Source organism: Athene noctua, chromosome 2 (assembly GCF_965140245.1).
Source record: "Athene noctua chromosome 2, bAthNoc1.hap1.1, whole genome shotgun sequence".
Lineage (NCBI taxonomy): Eukaryota > Metazoa > Chordata > Aves > Strigiformes > Strigidae > Athene > Athene noctua.
The window spans coordinates 77,482,880-77,500,339 of record NC_134038.1 but is presented as its reverse complement, the minus strand read 5'-3'; the positions used below and the strand labels follow the sequence as shown (position 1 = coordinate 77,500,339).

Sequence of the window (17,460 nt, the reverse complement as noted above, 5' to 3'; positions counted from 1 at the left end):
TAATAAAATTGCTCTGTTCAGCTATCAGTCAGTCAGCTGGAATTTTTGGCTTTCAATAAGTATGCTAAAACAAAAATTTCTTTTCAGAATTCATAGAAAATTAGAGGTTTTGATTGATTTTATTGATAAGTTCCTTTATATAAAATAATTAGTTGGTGGAGCATAAAAGCTTTGCTCTTTTCAGCAGCTGAAAATGTGACATACGTAAATTAAAGGTGTTTGACTCTTTGTGGCTTACAAGTTTGATTATAATTGCTAATAAATGCACTCTTTAACCGAGCTGTTTTGATTTGAATGTGGCTGTGATATTTTTTCAGTGAGTTTTGACACATTTTTGAAAACCAAAATGATTGTCATTTTGTGCTATTTTGGGTTTTGTGGTGATTAATTTGTGATAGCTGTTTAAGTGATAGCAATTTAAGTGATATTTGAAATTTCTTTGAGTTAAGTAAATAAAACTGTATTCTAAAATTATAAAATATATATTTAACCAATTCTTGACTGTCTGCTAGGTAACTAACAAGACAAAACTCATGCTTAATCTTTCAGAATTTTGACATCCTTCAAAGAGTTTTTGAAGAGAGAAGGAAACTTAAGGATTTCTGGTGGAAAGGAAGTGGATAATCTTCTTTATCTTGTAGAAGTCATAGAAGAAATTGCAATGCTTGATTTCTCAGCTTCTTCAAACCCGTCTCTAATTGAAAATGTCTTGAATAAAACAATTATATGGATGAATAATTTTGCTGAGGAGAAGGAATCTGCCACCAGTTTCTCATTTGCAGTTTCTGAACTCCATAATGAGCTAAGAAAAAATTTTTTGACTCTTCAGAGATTCAGGACAAAAGAGAAGAGAGATATTTTCTGGCATATAGTGAAAATTGTGTTGTATGAACTTGATTCTAGGCTCTCTGATTTGAGTCAAGTGGAAGAGGAGGAGGTATTGGAGACCTTATCTAGAATTATATTTTCCATCACAGAAAATAAAATGCATAATAGAAGTATGCTATTGCTTCAAAATATCCTGACTGATAGGGTAGAGTTAAATATCGCTGCTTTGAACAGTATAAAACACTTAAGTGAAAACTTCCTCAGGAATCTCTATGAGGTCAGATCATTGACTGATGATCACATCAATGTGTCTTTCAGCACAATCCATGGAGCGAGTAATGCCTCCTCTTTATTACTATCCAATGCAACTTTTATATATAAAGTACAAGAATTAGGAGAAATTATGCATGATTTCTTCAAAAACATAAAAAAATTAAACAGTTCTAGTGAGGCCTCACTTGTTCCAATACTTTTCTCTCTGTATCAGAATGATAATCTAGTCTTAAATATTGAGAACAATAGCACTCTGTTCACATTTCTTTATGAGATTTCAAAAGATATTTTGTCTTTTCAAGTATGGCATGGTTTCCAAGATAGGGATGGAGTTTTTGATTTTCTGTCTGAAACTTTTGATCTTCTCTGGAACTTCACCAGCAAGTCTCTCTGTGAAAAGTTACTAACCATTTACAACTACACAGAATTTCAGGCCCAATCTCTTGCACAGAAAGGAAAAAAAGAGATGCAAGTTGTCTATAGCACTCTGAGCAGCCTTAAAACTTTGCTTATAGATGAAGAGATCCAAACAGCTGCTTCTTGTTATTTGGAACAGTTTCTTGATATATCCCCAGAGTGCCTGGTAAATAATGGGTGCACTGATTTTTATCTATCAAATACTACTTCTGTAGATCATTCAGCAGAAGTTTACGATTTATTTCTGATTCCATTAGACAGTGTTCTGTCTAATATAACAAACTTGGGAGATCAGCTAAGTGTGTCTTCTGCCTTGCACTGCACTTTTACATGGCTTCAAACCTGGACAGAGATTTTTGAGGAAGTATCCAAAGTCTTAAACTTAAATTCAACCTACTTTGTCTATGTAAGAAATGATTTGACAGATCTCTCTGAAAGTCTTTTAAATGCAACTCATGATGAACTGTGCAATAATACAGCTACAGTTATTATTGAAACTACAACAGCAGCATTGAATTTATTAAAAATCATATTTGAAGGAGGTGGTGATTTAAATGACTGGAAAGATTTTGAAACTTTTCTTGCTAATCTTCAACTTGTATTTGATTCAGCTGACATCACAAATTCGCTTAAAAGTAACAGTTTAGAAAGTGTTTTAGAAACAATGGGAATCATGATAACTGAATTGCAGAAATCTATACTGAAGGTTGTTAATGGAGAGTTTTTGAATTCTTGGCTTGATACTTTCATCTCAGGAGGTTCTGAGAGAGAAGATAGGGGTGCTGGTGTGTTTTCTGTTGGTAATTCCCTTTCTACTATTCTCAAGCTCTCCCAAAAGGAACTTGAAATTATTCTCACCGAGATAAAAGACACAACTGCTGTCTTTAAAAGTGTACTTCAAGGCAAATATATGGTTTGTATCAGCATTTTCCAGAATATTACCAAACTAATTTTGGACAATAATCTGAAAGATATAAGCCATTTGCAAACAAATTTTTCATCTCACCTTAATTCCTTTCTAAACTTTTATAGTACAGTGGATGAAGCAGAAGATTGTAACAGATGGATACATGGATTAAGTAATCTCAGTGAAAAATACAAGTCACCTTCCCACCTTGAAAGGGCAAAACATATCTTATTTCTACTGAAATCTCTGGGAAACATTGAGACAGATGCTAAGCTAGTGAATATGATGGACTTTGTTAATTTGATTTTTAATCTGATGCTCCCTGAATGTTCCCTAAATGGTTCTGATGTGATTTGTGTAAATGTTTATTTCAATTTTATAGCAAAAACTTTAAAATTTATTCTCCCTGAATTTTATGTAAAAGATGATATTAGTGTTCTTGAATTTATATTTACACTTTTAAATAACTCTGGAGGGCAAATACGAATGGTTGTCAATGATTTAGTGGGGCACTTATGGTATACATCAAATAAGACCCATTTTAGTCAGTCAATCCATGGATTTAACAAGACCTTGAGGATGTTCCTTAATTCATTTTACCATGTTCCACTTCCATCAGTAGAACTTCTGGCAGAAATTAAAACGCTTCTAAAAAATAAAACTTTTGAAATCCAAGAAAACAGCTCCTCTCACTTAGATATTGAGATTGAACCTTTCTTGCATGAGAAAAATACCAGTTTGTTAAAGTTCTTTCAATATGTTATTAGTGAACTTGACTCAGACTTGCAGGGTGAACACAAAACATTTCTCCAGAAACTGATAAAAACAGCAACTCTGAATATTGAGCTGGTAAGGAGAGCACTTAAAATTTTCAAATCTTCTAGTTTTACTGGCTTTCCATTAAGAGATGATAAAGAATTTCTAAAGCATATGGTAGCCTTGATGCAAAATACGAGAAACATGGATGTTGAGTTCTTGATAAGTCAATTCAAACAAGTCCAGAGGAGCCTAGATAATTTCCTTAAAAATATCAAAGCTTTGTATATTGAGAACTCTGAGTTAGGAATGTTAACAGACTGGTGGGATGCATTTGAGAACAGTTCATGTAATTGGAACCTGACTGGTTTATGGCAAATAACACAAGTCATTGAACACAATGAACTCTACAATGTAGAAGAGATGTTCCATCTTCTCCTTGATGTTATCAGCCTTACAGAAAGATTAGCTCATGGAAACATCACGGAAGCACTAAATGAAGTATATGCTTTCATACTGACTCAGGAAGCAAAAATGCCAATGTTTACTGAAGAGGAGTTCTCTAATCAAGTAGAAAGTCTTTTAATGATACTGGAGACACTGATGGATATGTCTGATGAACCTGCAGAGGCCTCAGTTTGTTTTTCTACAGCATTCTGCTGGACTCTTACAACAGCAACACCTCAGAGCAATCCCACTTTTAAACCGTGTGAATTTGTGTATAACAATTCTACTCTTAGTTACAATGCAGTCATTGAAGTCATTAAGGAGCTGAAACTCATCACTCTGGAGGACAGTTCCTCATGCACTATGGAAGAATTTCAGATGGATGTTGCTCGCAATCTGACTTGCTTTTTTCATCAGATCAAAGAATGGAGCTCTATTCTTTTGAAGTTTTCTGAGCTCCATCATGTAAATGGATCAGTTCTTAAAGAGCTGATAGATTTTTGGAATGAGCTATCCCTCTATGCTGTGCCACTGCAGGTGAATAATACATACTCAATTAATTGTTCCTCCACACCAAAGAGACAAGTGGCTTTACAAATCATAGAAACACTGAGCAGTATGCCAGAGGCAGAAATAGAGATGGCCAAAGGTATTCTTGAAGAGCTGGATGATCTTTATGGTGGTCTAAGTTGGAACAGACATTCAAGAACATCACTTATAAAGACTGTTCTCGTTAATGTTATGAATATGACCAGTGAAATTTCTGGACTCCTGGATACAGAAGCTGTCCTTTCTTTTCTTTCTGTAATTCAGCCTTTAATGACGCTGTCTTCTGTTGGAAACCAGACATACTCAATGCTTATGATATTATCAGCTTTAAATGGAAACAGTAATCTATCTGATAACTTTGAGAACTTCTGGTTTCCTGTAGTTACAAGCATAGAAGATTTGTTGGTGAATTTTAATGTTAGACACTTACTTTCAGTGATAGACCAAGAGTTTAAATTACTAAGGTTAGCCACTGGACAGTCGTCTTCAATGGATCTTGATGTTTTAATACAGCAGTTTAATACATCATCTATAGATGCTATGTTAAGGAATTTTGAAGACATACAAGAGCTTGTGACCAACTTTCTATGCGAGTGTAACAATAAAAATTATTCTGAAATAATGCATGCTCTAATTCTCCTTACGGCTAATGAAAATTCATCAAATGACTTGCTGCTGGTTGTTGAAGATATTATTGACTTTCTGGAGCTATTCCAAAACAAGTCTAAGGAAGATTACACTGATATATCGTTTGTTGATGGTCATCTTAGCAGAGAAAAATCAAATAATATTCATACTGCTAATTCAGTTTTGATAAACTGTCTCCTTCATATAATTGCTGATCCTACCATTACAGAAGAAGCTCTTCATACAAATAATACTAAATGTGAGATAGTTGACTTACTTGATTCATTTTTTGACAATTCACATTATAGAGAAGTTTCTACTCAGTCCGAAAACAGAACTCTGGAGATCATGCAAGAGATCTTGCAAATATTTCAGTCTACCACAGAACATGACAGGAACAAAATAGCCTTGTTACTAAAGGATTTACATAAGGATATAATGGCAGAAATGAGGTGAGTATTTTCTATGTACTCATTTTGACAGTGTACTGACAATGACAAAAGGGTTTTTTGTTAATAACTCAATTAAAACTTTAATTATTGTTTCATTTCAGATTTGTGCCTTTGAGTAAAACAATATTTTGTATCAGCTGGTTCAGACCAGCCATATTTGGTATCATATTATATTGTGTGGACCAGGTTGTTGATGTGTGCAGTCACCTGTACTGATATTTGGGGTGGTTTATTTGGAATTCTTATAGAACCAAATATTTGAAGGTACTAGTCTTTCAAAATCCTTGCAGGTCTGAATGCTGAATGCACAGTTATTGGTAGACAACAGTTGTTTTGGCTATGGAGATAAATATTAAGGAATACTTGGGACTAATGTTTTGTGGTAGTTAGTTTTTGTTTGTTTGTTTGTTTTTTTCTTTCTGTATCTAAATGTAGATACACCGTATTTGAAATGTCTTCAACTTAAAATTGCTGATGACTTATGCAAACAAGATGACCCTTTTGGGGCTATGATTATAGTGTTAAGTTTTTCAGTTTAACAAATACAGTTTCTGGAGGAATCTTGAACCCAAGATAATTTTTGCCAAGATTGCTCAAATCAAATGTAATTCAGCAGCAGAGGAAAATCTGCTTCAGGAAAATGTTTACTGATAATTTATCTAATAAAAGTACTGCTAGACTGGAGTTGCTGTATTAATTCTCACTGAACGGATTGCTCAAGATAGTTGCTCCTAACAGCTCTAGGGTGTCTTGCTGGTGGATCTACTGATCCTACCAACATACTGACTTGACAGCAAAGTACTGTATATGCTGTGGGCTCCCAGTATTTCTGAGGCTGTTATGATTTTGCTTATTTTGCTAAGGTACTTTCTAGCACTCTTAAGGTCTTAAGAAAGCTGATGACTTGCTACCTTGATGAAAAGCTTGGTGTTCTCTCTTTTTATTTATTTATTTTTTAAAATGTGGAATTATTATTTTTGGTTTTGAAATAGTTCAGACAAATGTAATAACTGTTAATACTGAAATCCTTATACAGTGCACTGAAGGTTGCAACCATACGTAGTCACATGCTGAAAATTTTCTGTGCTACCCTTGTTATGAAAATAACACTTTCTTATTAATCTTTCTACAGAGCATCTAAAATCTGCAGGATTCTTCAGAAACATTTGCACCCTGCCAGTGTTCTACTATTGCAGAAGTTGCAGTTTACCATTTTGAATGTTCTTAAAATCGTTTCAGGTTAGTTACCACAGTAGTGACTATGTGGGTCACCATATGTGCTAATATTATAGTGTTAAGGCTTTGCTCTGAACATTCTCTTGTAAAAGGTTAATTTGTAAGACATCAAGCAAGGCAATCATACTGATGCCTGGAAACTAAACCAACAGAGGCACAGGAAAAATTTTGTTGCAGAACGCATAAAGGGATGATTTCTGTCTGGAGTAATCATGTTGATTCAGAATCTCAGTGGAAGCAGGAGGACTTGCAGCTCCTCTTCTCCCATTTTTAGCCATGTTCTCTTTTCCTTCCTCCTGGACTTACTCTGACACACCAGGACCTCTTCCTTTTTTGATCTGACTCACAAACCCAGCAGAAGGCTGTATACATATTGGGGTTTTGTCTTTTTTACTGAATATTTTTCTGCCAGGCTAGTGAACTGAGTCAAATCACAGAGGTGGGTGTGGTGTTTTTTTTGTTGTTTGTTTTTTTTTTTTTTTTTTTTTTTTTGTGGGGGGGGGGTTTGGAGGGTTTTTGGGTTTCTTTTGTTTGTGGGTTTTTTTGTGGGTTGGTTGGGTTTTTTTAATGACCCAGATTTGTCATAAGGCAGCATATAGTGACAGAAATTAAAAATGGGGCAAGTGTATAAGGGAAGTGCTGCCTTCAATTTCTAGTTGTGTTGAGCCAGTGGATTGGCTAACTGTAGCTGAATAACTTCTCAACAAATTGTTCAAATTCTAATGTGTTAGGCTTGTTTTATTCATTGAATATAGATATTCAAGACGAGCACTTTAAGAAAGGCTCTGTATTGACCTAAGGATGTGTTTTCATATTGTTTTCTTTGGGTAAACCAAAGCCTTTGCTTTTCAAACATGATATTTTACCCTAACTCTGCCCAAAATTGTTTGCAAAGACTAATTAGGAGGCATTAACCCGTTGTTCTAAAGCAAGGGATGAGATTGATAATGTCTTGTATCAACTTCATTTCCAAACAAAATCTAAGATGTGATTACAACCAAGTTCTGATGATCTTCTCCACTCTCTTGCGATTGATGTAGTTCCCAAAGAATAAAATAGTAGCAATGTTGATCTCAGAATAAGTGATACTGAAAATGTGTGCCAGGTACTTGGGATCTGTCTCTGACCTCTGAAGAACTGTCTATTTCTTGTGAGAACTGAGATTAAGGAACTAAATTTTTGTCATTCTTGTTTCAATACTCTGGTCATAAGAATGTTTCACTATGTTTCATTGGATGTAGAAAACATTACAAAACCTAATGAGAAAGGATGAAAATTTCTTGAGTTGATTTGCATTACTGAGTTGCATTGTATTGCTTCTGTGAGAAAGATTAAGGTTTGCTTGTTTTAGAGGCAGTGGTGATTGCTTATTATTCTTCCTTCTCGACTTATGAACCAAACATAAAGAAAAACTCATGGGGGGGGAAAACCTGAACTTGATCCTTCCATAAACCAGAATTCAACTGTCAAGCCAAATTCCTTCCTTTCTATCCCATGTACAAACCCACTACATGCAGGGGAATGGAGCTTTTTTCCAGAGGAATGGGGGCTGCAAGCTAGAGTAGAAACTTCATGGATGATCAGGTGATAAATATTCACTATATGCATTTTTTATCCCTAGATATGCAAAATGTCTATGTAATACTGTTTCCCTCCCCTTACAACTAGGGTTTGAAAGTTACTACTCACTGGAGAGTTAGTAATATCGTGATGTCTCCATAACGGGATCAGGGGAGCCCGCCCAAGGAGGAGGTAGATGTGGTTAATGTACACAGCTTCTCAGAGTTATGCTGCTTTCTCACAAAGAGCAAAAATGAAGTTTTCTTCCCTGGTTCTGTAGCGGGTATTGCTGTTCTTATTATTGAACAGAAAAGTGGAATGGAGAAGAGTGGTGAAAATTGAGTCAAATTAATCCTTCTTCCCCTCTGCAATGATAAAATAACTAAATCTAGTCAGAAACATTTCTCAGTGCCTTAACACATCAGACTTTATTTGCTTTTAAAAAACTTTCCTGCCCCTTATTATTTGGTTAACTTTTTATCTGATTACAGTACTTTATTTTTTTTAATTGATTAAGCCTGGATATCTTCTTTTACAGAAGAACCAGTTGTCACTGGCAACCTTTTCTGTGTTGTTACAAAGTGTAAAGATGGATTAGCAAATTACTTACTCCTCTCTGTGGTTGAAGGAATCGCTCTGGTTCAAGATCATTATCAGGTTTGACTGGTTTCCACACCTACAGGTGTTCTTTTCAACATACATTAAACTTTGAGAACTAATGGAAATTTCTTCTTTTTTTTTCCTACTGTCTGAATGATGAGTCCCTACAGTGGCTATACAAAGCTGAGGTTTGTATGGGTGTAGCTCTGGTCCAGCTTTTGATAGTGATATCCAGAAGAAATTCCTTAAATAAATATTGGTGAGCTTTGAAAGCTGTAAATGTAACTAGAATTACTAGAATTCATATAACTAAAATAACTAGATTGTCAATCAGTACCAAACAGCAGCCCATTTTTAATTCCTTTAAAATTTGCGATGCTACTAATTTAATGAATCAGAGTACATTTCTGCTTTTAAATCTTCACAGATCAAGCTAGATACAAATACACTTCTTGGCCAGAGTCATTCAAGCTAAAATGGCAATTGTGGTTACCAGTTGGGGTCAGTCTGTTTCTCTTTAACAGTGCATGAAATTACCAGCAGGAAAGAGTAACATTTGGCATGTAGAGAGTCATTCAGAATTGGAAGCAAGCCTTTGGATAGCACACACATGAATGCACGTACAGACAAAATGTGAAAGTAATGCTTTTGGTATAGAATTTGCCTCTTGTTTATGAAATATCTCTGCCAGTTTGTCTACCTGGACCTTTTGCTGATATGACCAGCAGTGTTTTAAGGTAAACAGATGTCAGAGGCATCATTCCTGTCTCAAAGTAGACTTTTGCAGAACAAATGCATTTCTGTCATCACAGCCATTCTATGACCTACTTCTGCGAATATTAAAAAAAATCCCTTGCAAAATTAAAACTTTTCAGGAGAAAGGATAAAAGTGAATACTACTCAACGCATAATTCAAGAAAAACTTTGGATATGGGTATTCAGATATTTTGGTTTGCTGAATGGAAGCTGATGTTTAGAGCATTTTATTGGGAAAAAGATAAAAATGGTCTAAAATAATTAAAAGAAAAGTTCATTTAATTTTGAAATGAAATTTCAAATGAAAATGTTGGCATTTCTGTTAATGGATGAATCTCCTTGATAGGTTAGTTCAAACTATTTTTGGTTGTTTTGAAAACCCACTTCTGTGAAAATTCGTTGGTTCTTGAAAACCCCTCACCCAGTTTCAATTACAAATACAGTGAATAAAAGAGTATTATCTTATCCATATTCTCATTTGAAAATAGTCATCGTCTAGTTGCCAAGACTTGCTACTTCAAGCAATAACATTATCTCATGAATTTGCTAACCATAGGATCACTGTGTTTTGCAGGATATTGAAAGAATGTGGCTTTCTTTCAACAAGGGGGATTGTGAGAGTATGGCATACATAAACCAAAAACTTTCCAATATTTTGGAGAACTTCCTGAAAGCCTTGGAGAATACCAGCAATGACAACTGTGAATGTCAACTAATGTTGGGGAATATACAGAGACATTTGCAAATGTAAAGCTTTCTACATCTTGGTACCCCAAACAGTTCTTGTTAGAGATGTTATTTTGTGTATATGTCTGTGTTCTAAATTATGTAATTGCAGGAGAAATACTGTTTATCAAAGTCTCTTTAAGTTTTGTTAAATTAATTGAAAGCTGAGTGGATACATTGCCCTAATTATTTAAGTAATGTAGTGAAATTCTGGATATTCTGAAAGCCCTTACACTTTTGCTGAGCACTTACAGCAGATCTTGCTGCTCTACAAGGAGAAGGCTTTGAATCACAACCAAGAAAATTTTCAATTTTCGATGACCTCCTTAGATCAAAATTTTGATGTCTTAATTTTTTATTTAAAGCTGCTATGGCCTTGTCCCCTCAGCAGCTGGATATCTTCTGTAAAACATTAAACATTCAGATCTGTTCAGCAGTTCAAACAGTGAGAAACACAGGATGGTGCTTGTAAACTGACAGGCTTGAACTCTGAATAATTTCAGATTTTTGCTATTCCCTTGAGGAAAAATAGTAGATTTTAAGTGAATGAATAAAACTGCTCTTACAGAGTATTTCAAACTTGCTGTCAGTTAGAAGTGGTCATTGTTATAATTGTTACTATACTAGTTTGTTGGATTGTTTTCATAACAGGCTTGAATGGTGTCTGTGAATTATAGTAATAATATAGGAGAACTTGAGCTTAGATGCTGCTCTTATGGACTAGGACTCATGTCCAGTTTTTGAATGGTAAATAATATCTGATGTGTGTATACTCTTTATTACTTAAATTACAATTAGATAGACTTTATTAATCCTGAATTGTAATGCTTCTTATCTTTAGCTTTTAAAAATGTGTGTTCAATAAGAAACATGGAAGTAAGATGTTAGACCTGTGCTTTTTCATAAACTAATGCTTGCTAGAGCACTTAGTCATATGGGAAGATCACTACATTTGCAATCTCATTTAGGCATGAAATATGATGATCCCTGCACCATATAAATACATCATGAAAATGTAGAGTTGCTTACTGCATGCACACTGTGTGCATACAGAGCATAATGTGATCCTTTGGCCTCATTTTGTGGCAGTTTCACTATTCATGTTACTCTTTATACATAGTACAAAGTAACTTAGTTCTGATAACTTGTGAAACTAAGGTTGTCATTTCAGGGTGGTTGACAATTTGGAGCTACAGTTGTCAGAAAATCAAGTGGCATCTTTTCTCAGCGATTTTAATCTTTTGAATGGTGGGTTCCAGTTTTCTTCACTTTTTTACAAGTTACTGTTACATAATTTTGTAGGACAATAACTGCTTCATTGTTCTTCAAACTTTAAACAGTTACTTCTTTGGAGACTGCTGATTTACTGCAATATATTTTCAACGCACATGTGCTCATACATGTGCTTGAGTCGGCATAGGACAGCACAGTTTACCCTGTCAGAGCCTGTCCAATAAGGGATTCATTAGAAAGAAGAGGGAACTTAAGTTAGTGGAAGAAGAAAATCTTAAAGAACTAAAGGCTGCTTCACTAATTTCAGATGCTTTCATAATATAGGGATTTGGGATAACCTGTACTCTTACAGGATTTTGCAAACAGAGGCAGAAGCAGAGGCAACCTGCCAGGACAGTGATCTATACATTTGAAATAGAAGTTAATTATATGATACAAAGTTTTTGTGTCCTTTATCACCCCTCAGAATAAATCTAATGAACAGGATACAGTCTGTGGGCAATTTAATTAAGCAGATTGGTGCTGTTGTGGGCAATTTAATTAAGCAGATTGGTACTGTTGGCACTATTCTTCTCTTCCAGATATGAAAGTCAAAGAGTGTGTGCAGAATGTTACTCAGTTGAGGCTGGACATTGGTTCCTCTGTCAATATTTCTGAAGAAACTATCAATACCATCTTGGAAGCCAACATCTCTCATTCAAAGGTAAAAGATCAAAAAGAGGTGTTAAATTAATAAGTTAACTTGTAGCCAGAGGTGCCAACCAAAACAAACCAAACCACCTGGTTTGTGTGGGATCTTATATTTTCATTTGTCACTTCTATGTGGAATATTTTATGAGATTTAGGACTTAAAAATAATGTGAAGCATTAACAAATTAATTTATAGTAGCACTAGTCTTCTGGTCAAAATGGCACTGCTTCATTACTTTCAGCAGTGTTTAACTCCCTTGTGCTGACATGGAATTTGAGCTTCTTTACCTCGGTGTTGTAGAAAAGGTGAGGATTCTTGGAGAAATGGTTTTGTATCTTCCCGTTTCTGATCCTTGCAGTATGGAGTTGACTGGTTTTCGTTTGGGGTTTTTTTGTTTGTTTGGTTTTGATTATTTTTTTTACTTTTTATTATTCCTTCATGTGCTCCTCACTGTTCTTACATTATCTTACTAGTATCTTGCCTTACCTCTGTTTTATTTATGTGTTGTTTCTTGAGTATTGTCTAAAAGGGTGGATTGTTTAAGTTTTCTGGGTGAAGGACTGTGTGTGTTATCGTTGCAGCTCTTTGCCGTAATTCCCGTGATTAGTAGAAATCATGAAAAATGTCACCTAACTTACGGGTGTTCTCTCCTGTTAATGTTTGTATGACTGAAGAGCTGGGGCTACATTCGGTATAAACTAATCAGGCCGATCAAACAGCCACTGGGTGTCGCCGGTGCTCCACCTGCAGAAACTGGTGCAAGTTCTCTTCGTGAGCAGTGTGGCTCTTAAAAAGGCAGTTCAGACCATCGTAACTATTTAGAGATGATTTGTTCTTCTGCTTATTTGGCAGTGTGACTGCCTTCATTGTTGGCTTGTTATTTTGATACCAGTAAATAGTGATGACAGAAGTCATCTGGAAGTGATTCAGTTAAATGGGATTCAGTACGCCTTTGATCTTTTGGAATAATAATGCTAATTGACTGAATTTTCAAATTACCTTTTTTTTTTTTTTTTTTTTTTTTTTCCCCCAGAGTCCTATGTAGAGTTTAGATATATGTACACATCTCACATTTGCCTATCTCTACAGAATTTTTTGTTTGCTTAAGTGCTTAATCCTCCCTCAGTCCAAGTGGAGCATTAAAGCCCATGTCTCTTACTCATTATGCAAGATGCACAAGGACTTTTTAAAGCTGTAATTTAGGCATGCGCATTATGTTTATGGTACATAAAGTCACTGTCTGATAACTCTAATGATAGCTGCAGGCCCACTGCAGTCTGTGATTGTATACTACTACTGTGCTTGCCTCTTGAAGGGTAAGAGTAAGCCTGTGAGTTGTTTGTGCTTATTGCAGTTAACATTAATTTCTACCACAATATTTTACTCTGGCCATGCTCATTGACATATGATTAAGTGTTTTGAAACTGCTCAAAACCTGTAACCTGAAGACCACAAGAATTCATTTACCAAACACAGGAATATGGGTTAGCTCTGGTACTCACAAAACTGCAAGGAAAGTTCAGAGGGACTTAATCTAGTGGAAAAAATGTTGAATGGGTTAAAACGAGATTGAAATGGTGATACTCACGTGAGGCACGAGGAAATACATTTGAAATTGTGTCACAGAGTCAAATTTCCTCCACAACAAGAAGTCCAAATCAGTATTATGCTGCTAGCAGAATTATATTTATATTCATATTCTGTTGCTTGTATGTGCACAAAAAGTGAATTTTTACATATATAGGAAATAATTTGGAATCACAAAAGCAAAATTCTGTTCCAGAATAAAAACCTAAAAGTCAAATTATTAAGTTGGAAATTTAAATCTTCATAGGAACTAAAGAATTAAATTGCATGTCTGGACCAACTTTGGTTCCTAATCTGATTTTCTTGGGGATCCTCTCCCTCACTATGTACTGGCTACAGAAGCATTCAGTGGAGGCAATGCAGGCAGATTCTGTTCTATGGAGTACAACGGAGCCCTGAGTACTGTACTTTGGATCCTACGGGCTCCAAACCTGTAGTTTTTGTAGACTTGCTGCCATTTGCTTTCTTTCAGGCATTTCGGGAGAAAAGGTAGCTAACAACCCTGAGATATCTGGGCTGCAAGCATTTGTCTTTTGATTTGACATTTTTGTAAGAAGAAAGAAACCATCATTATCCAAGGAGTTTTTATTGTGATCTTGCCCAAGGTCTACCTAGGCATTTGTCCCTTCATCCATTATTAAATAAAAACACTTCAAGGGTGTATTGAAATGAGAAATGTGAGCTGGCTCAGAGTGAACATTGTGACATATAGACATCCCTAAGTGTTAAATTTGTGTGTCCTTTGAAAGAAGAAATGTCTGTATTTTTTGATTTTAATGATTCATACATCTAGATTTTGATCTTTAGGTGTTTCTGCAGGAAAGGTGTATATCTGCTAGAATGGATATGTTCAGCATTGTAAATATGCCTGTTTGTGGTATAAAAGTTGAATGAATGATTGACCTGTTCACAAATGTAAATATATTATAAAGATTTATTTCACCTCTTTATACGTACATAGAATATAAAGTAAGAACTTACCAATCTGATATAGAGCTGTATAGTTCATTATTTCAAGGTCTGATGACTGCAAATTGCCATGTTACTGTGACACAAATTCTCACCTTATTGACTATAAAAGAAGGTGATGTATTTCAGGGAGAAAAAATTTTAACACACATACATTATGATAGGTTTTTTACAGTGCCTTTGTGGTAGCTTTAACTGGAAGATGTGATGAAGAAGTACTTAGCCTGCTGCTAAACTTACCTGAAAACAGTAAAACTTCCCTGGTAGTGGAAGAATTATGTTCTTTACCAGCACTGGACTTGTATACCATGGTTGTACTGATTATACAGAATTTGAACTTACGTCATATCATTTACAAGGTAAGATGGAAAAAAAGCATTCAATGTTTTTATTTTGAAGGTGGTCTAAAGCTCGCAGGTAGATAAATTAATAATACTATTATTTCTTTAGATGTTCTTTCTCTGTGGAAGCAAACACTGGATGTATGGCATTTTTTGTCTTCATTGAGCTCCACAAACCAAGCACAACAGTTGAAGAATGGAGTTGGTAGATACTACTGTATTCCATTTCTTGCTTCCTCAGGAAAATTATCACTGAAGAGTTAATTATGAAAGCTTTAGAGAAAATACAGGAGTTTGCAGTTCATATGATTAGTCACCTCTTAATTTGTGACTGTGGAAGACTGATCTGGCATCACTGGAACTAAAACAAATATAGGAGATAACATAAAAAAAATACAGAATTATTTTCAAGGAAAAATTCATAGAACTTTGGAATTTATTTTATTTACTATCATGCTGGCAATTCAGGTGGCTCCTTCAGAGAGGAGCTTTTCCAGCTCTCAGGATGAGTCTCTCTATAAGGTCACACCTCCTATATTTTATATGACCCAAGTCAAATAACTTTGACAAGAATAATACAGTGCCAAAACCATAATGAAGGGGATGCAGATGTAGCAGCGCAGCAAAACTGTATCATCTGTACAACTGTAGGTAATCTGGGATCTAGTGTGGGTGTTCAGTGACATATTTTTATTTGTAAGAGCAAAATTATTGGATGGGATTTCTGATAATTACCAGACATTTATTTTAGTTCCTTTAGGGTAATTGCTTCGCAGAACACATAATGTTAAGTACAAATAATTGAAAAATAGTAATTAGGATATTTTGTCCTAAAGCCGTAGATACTGGGTTATAATCCGGATGCTGCATGCACAGTTAAACAGATTGAGCACACACTTGTAAAAACAAGACAATTTCCCAGATTAAGTTAAAATACCAGAGGGAAAAGAAAAGATTTCTACTTTCTGAATTATCTGCCAACCTGGGGCGGGGGGGGGGGAAACAACAACAACAAAAGAAGAAAAAAGTGCTTATTCTGGTGGGTTTTTCTACTAAATCCTAATGAATTCCTAGCAAAATAAAAAAAAAATTGTCAGCTCATCCTAAATTATTCTGGAAATTTTACTAATTTTTTGACTGAATAAGATTTTATTTTTTACAGTTTCTTCTAGTTTTTTTTAATGCATAAAAGCAGGTGAAGGCTGAGAAGAAAACTAAGCATACGTTATCATAGTAAGAAGTCAAAGTTGAACAAAATAATCAGAGGAAGCAGCATATAATGAGATTATATTGCTTTTATTATCATTCATAGGCAGGTCACAATCAATCAGTTTGTATTACCATATCATCTAAATAACCTATAAAAGCAAAGGAAGTAGAGAGGGAACTCATAGTACCAAAACTTGCATGGTGAAAAAGGCAACAAACCAACTGAACTTTAGCCAAGGAGGCGATGAAATGCGCACAATTAATTTAGTGCATATGAAAAATGCAAAAGGAGGAGCAGTGTGACAGGAAAGTTTGTTGTCTAATATGATTACTAAATCAACTAAAGTGTTTACTAGATTTAATTTAACTTATGAATTATTTAAAAAAATATTCCAACTCTTGCATTGAGCGTCTTGAACCTGTTGAAGGAAACCTCATTTACATGGAATTTCAAGGGGGTAGGATGTTGCAGATCCCATTGACAGCTTGGGTAGGAGAGCTTCAGTTTGGTAGGTATAAACATGTTCCTCATATTTTAATTCCTGATTTGTCATAGGCCAGTTCTAATATTACAAGAGAATTTTTCTTTAACTGAATTTGAGAGTAACTGAAGTCTTATACTAAAAAGAGTTTTGTTAAGCATGGTTTGCAGGAACATCGTATATTCAGTTTTAGAAAAAGACTGAATAATTTTGAGTATTTCATTGAAAAGTTTGTTTCTAATTGGAATTTATTGTGATTTTTTGTTCTTTTCCAAGATTCAGATACCAAATGAGATAGGCAATGTACTAAACATGCTACTGGATGTGGTTTCTAGTATCAGCTCTCTTCTCAATAAAGCCCACCATGTAATGGAAAACCTTCCAGTGTTTCTCCAAGGAATTCAAAATATTGGTATGCTTGACATTTCTGCATTGCAACAGGTATGTGTATGTTTTCAGTATACAAACTTAATACCCATTGAGGTGCTTTGTTAGGGACGTGTGCTTAGTAAGGAGGAACAGTAATAGAAATTGTGTCCTAGAAAGTTGGCAACTTAAACAGAAGAGAATCCGTAGTACCTAGGAAGATTCATTTGGTCTCTTTCAAGCACTCTGCTGATTTTGAGACTATTGATATGTTGTTTCTGTCATTTTTTTTTTTTTTTAAATTTAGAAGATCATAGCCTAAGTTAATACTGTGCTAGGCTACTGATTAATAATAGCATGTATTATCTGTGATTTGGAGATAGCCATGACTTTTTCTGCTAATGCTGTAGCTTTTTTGATGAGCAGACTAGTACTTTGTTCACAAGAA

The 17,460-nt window shown here is 34.9% G+C and overlaps 1 protein-coding gene across 4 annotated transcripts in view; it reads left to right on the top strand.

The window, feature by feature from the left end:
• ABCA13 (ATP binding cassette subfamily A member 13) overlaps window positions 1–17,460 on the top strand; it is a 202,990-nt gene that overhangs the window by 37,191 nt on the left and 148,339 nt on the right. For all 4 annotated transcript variants that reach the window (XM_074899474.1, XM_074899475.1, XM_074899472.1 and 1 more), the window contains 8 exons: window positions 550–5,256; window positions 6,389–6,495; window positions 8,591–8,709; window positions 9,983–10,155; window positions 11,306–11,382; window positions 11,949–12,070; window positions 14,779–14,973; window positions 16,923–17,087. In XM_074899474.1, the coding sequence (XP_074755575.1) occupies window positions 550–5,256; window positions 6,389–6,495; window positions 8,591–8,709; window positions 9,983–10,155; window positions 11,306–11,382; window positions 11,949–12,070; window positions 14,779–14,973; window positions 16,923–17,087 (5,665 nt within the window). The remainder of the gene's footprint in view (window positions 1–549; window positions 5,257–6,388; window positions 6,496–8,590; window positions 8,710–9,982; window positions 10,156–11,305; window positions 11,383–11,948; window positions 12,071–14,778; window positions 14,974–16,922; window positions 17,088–17,460) is intronic.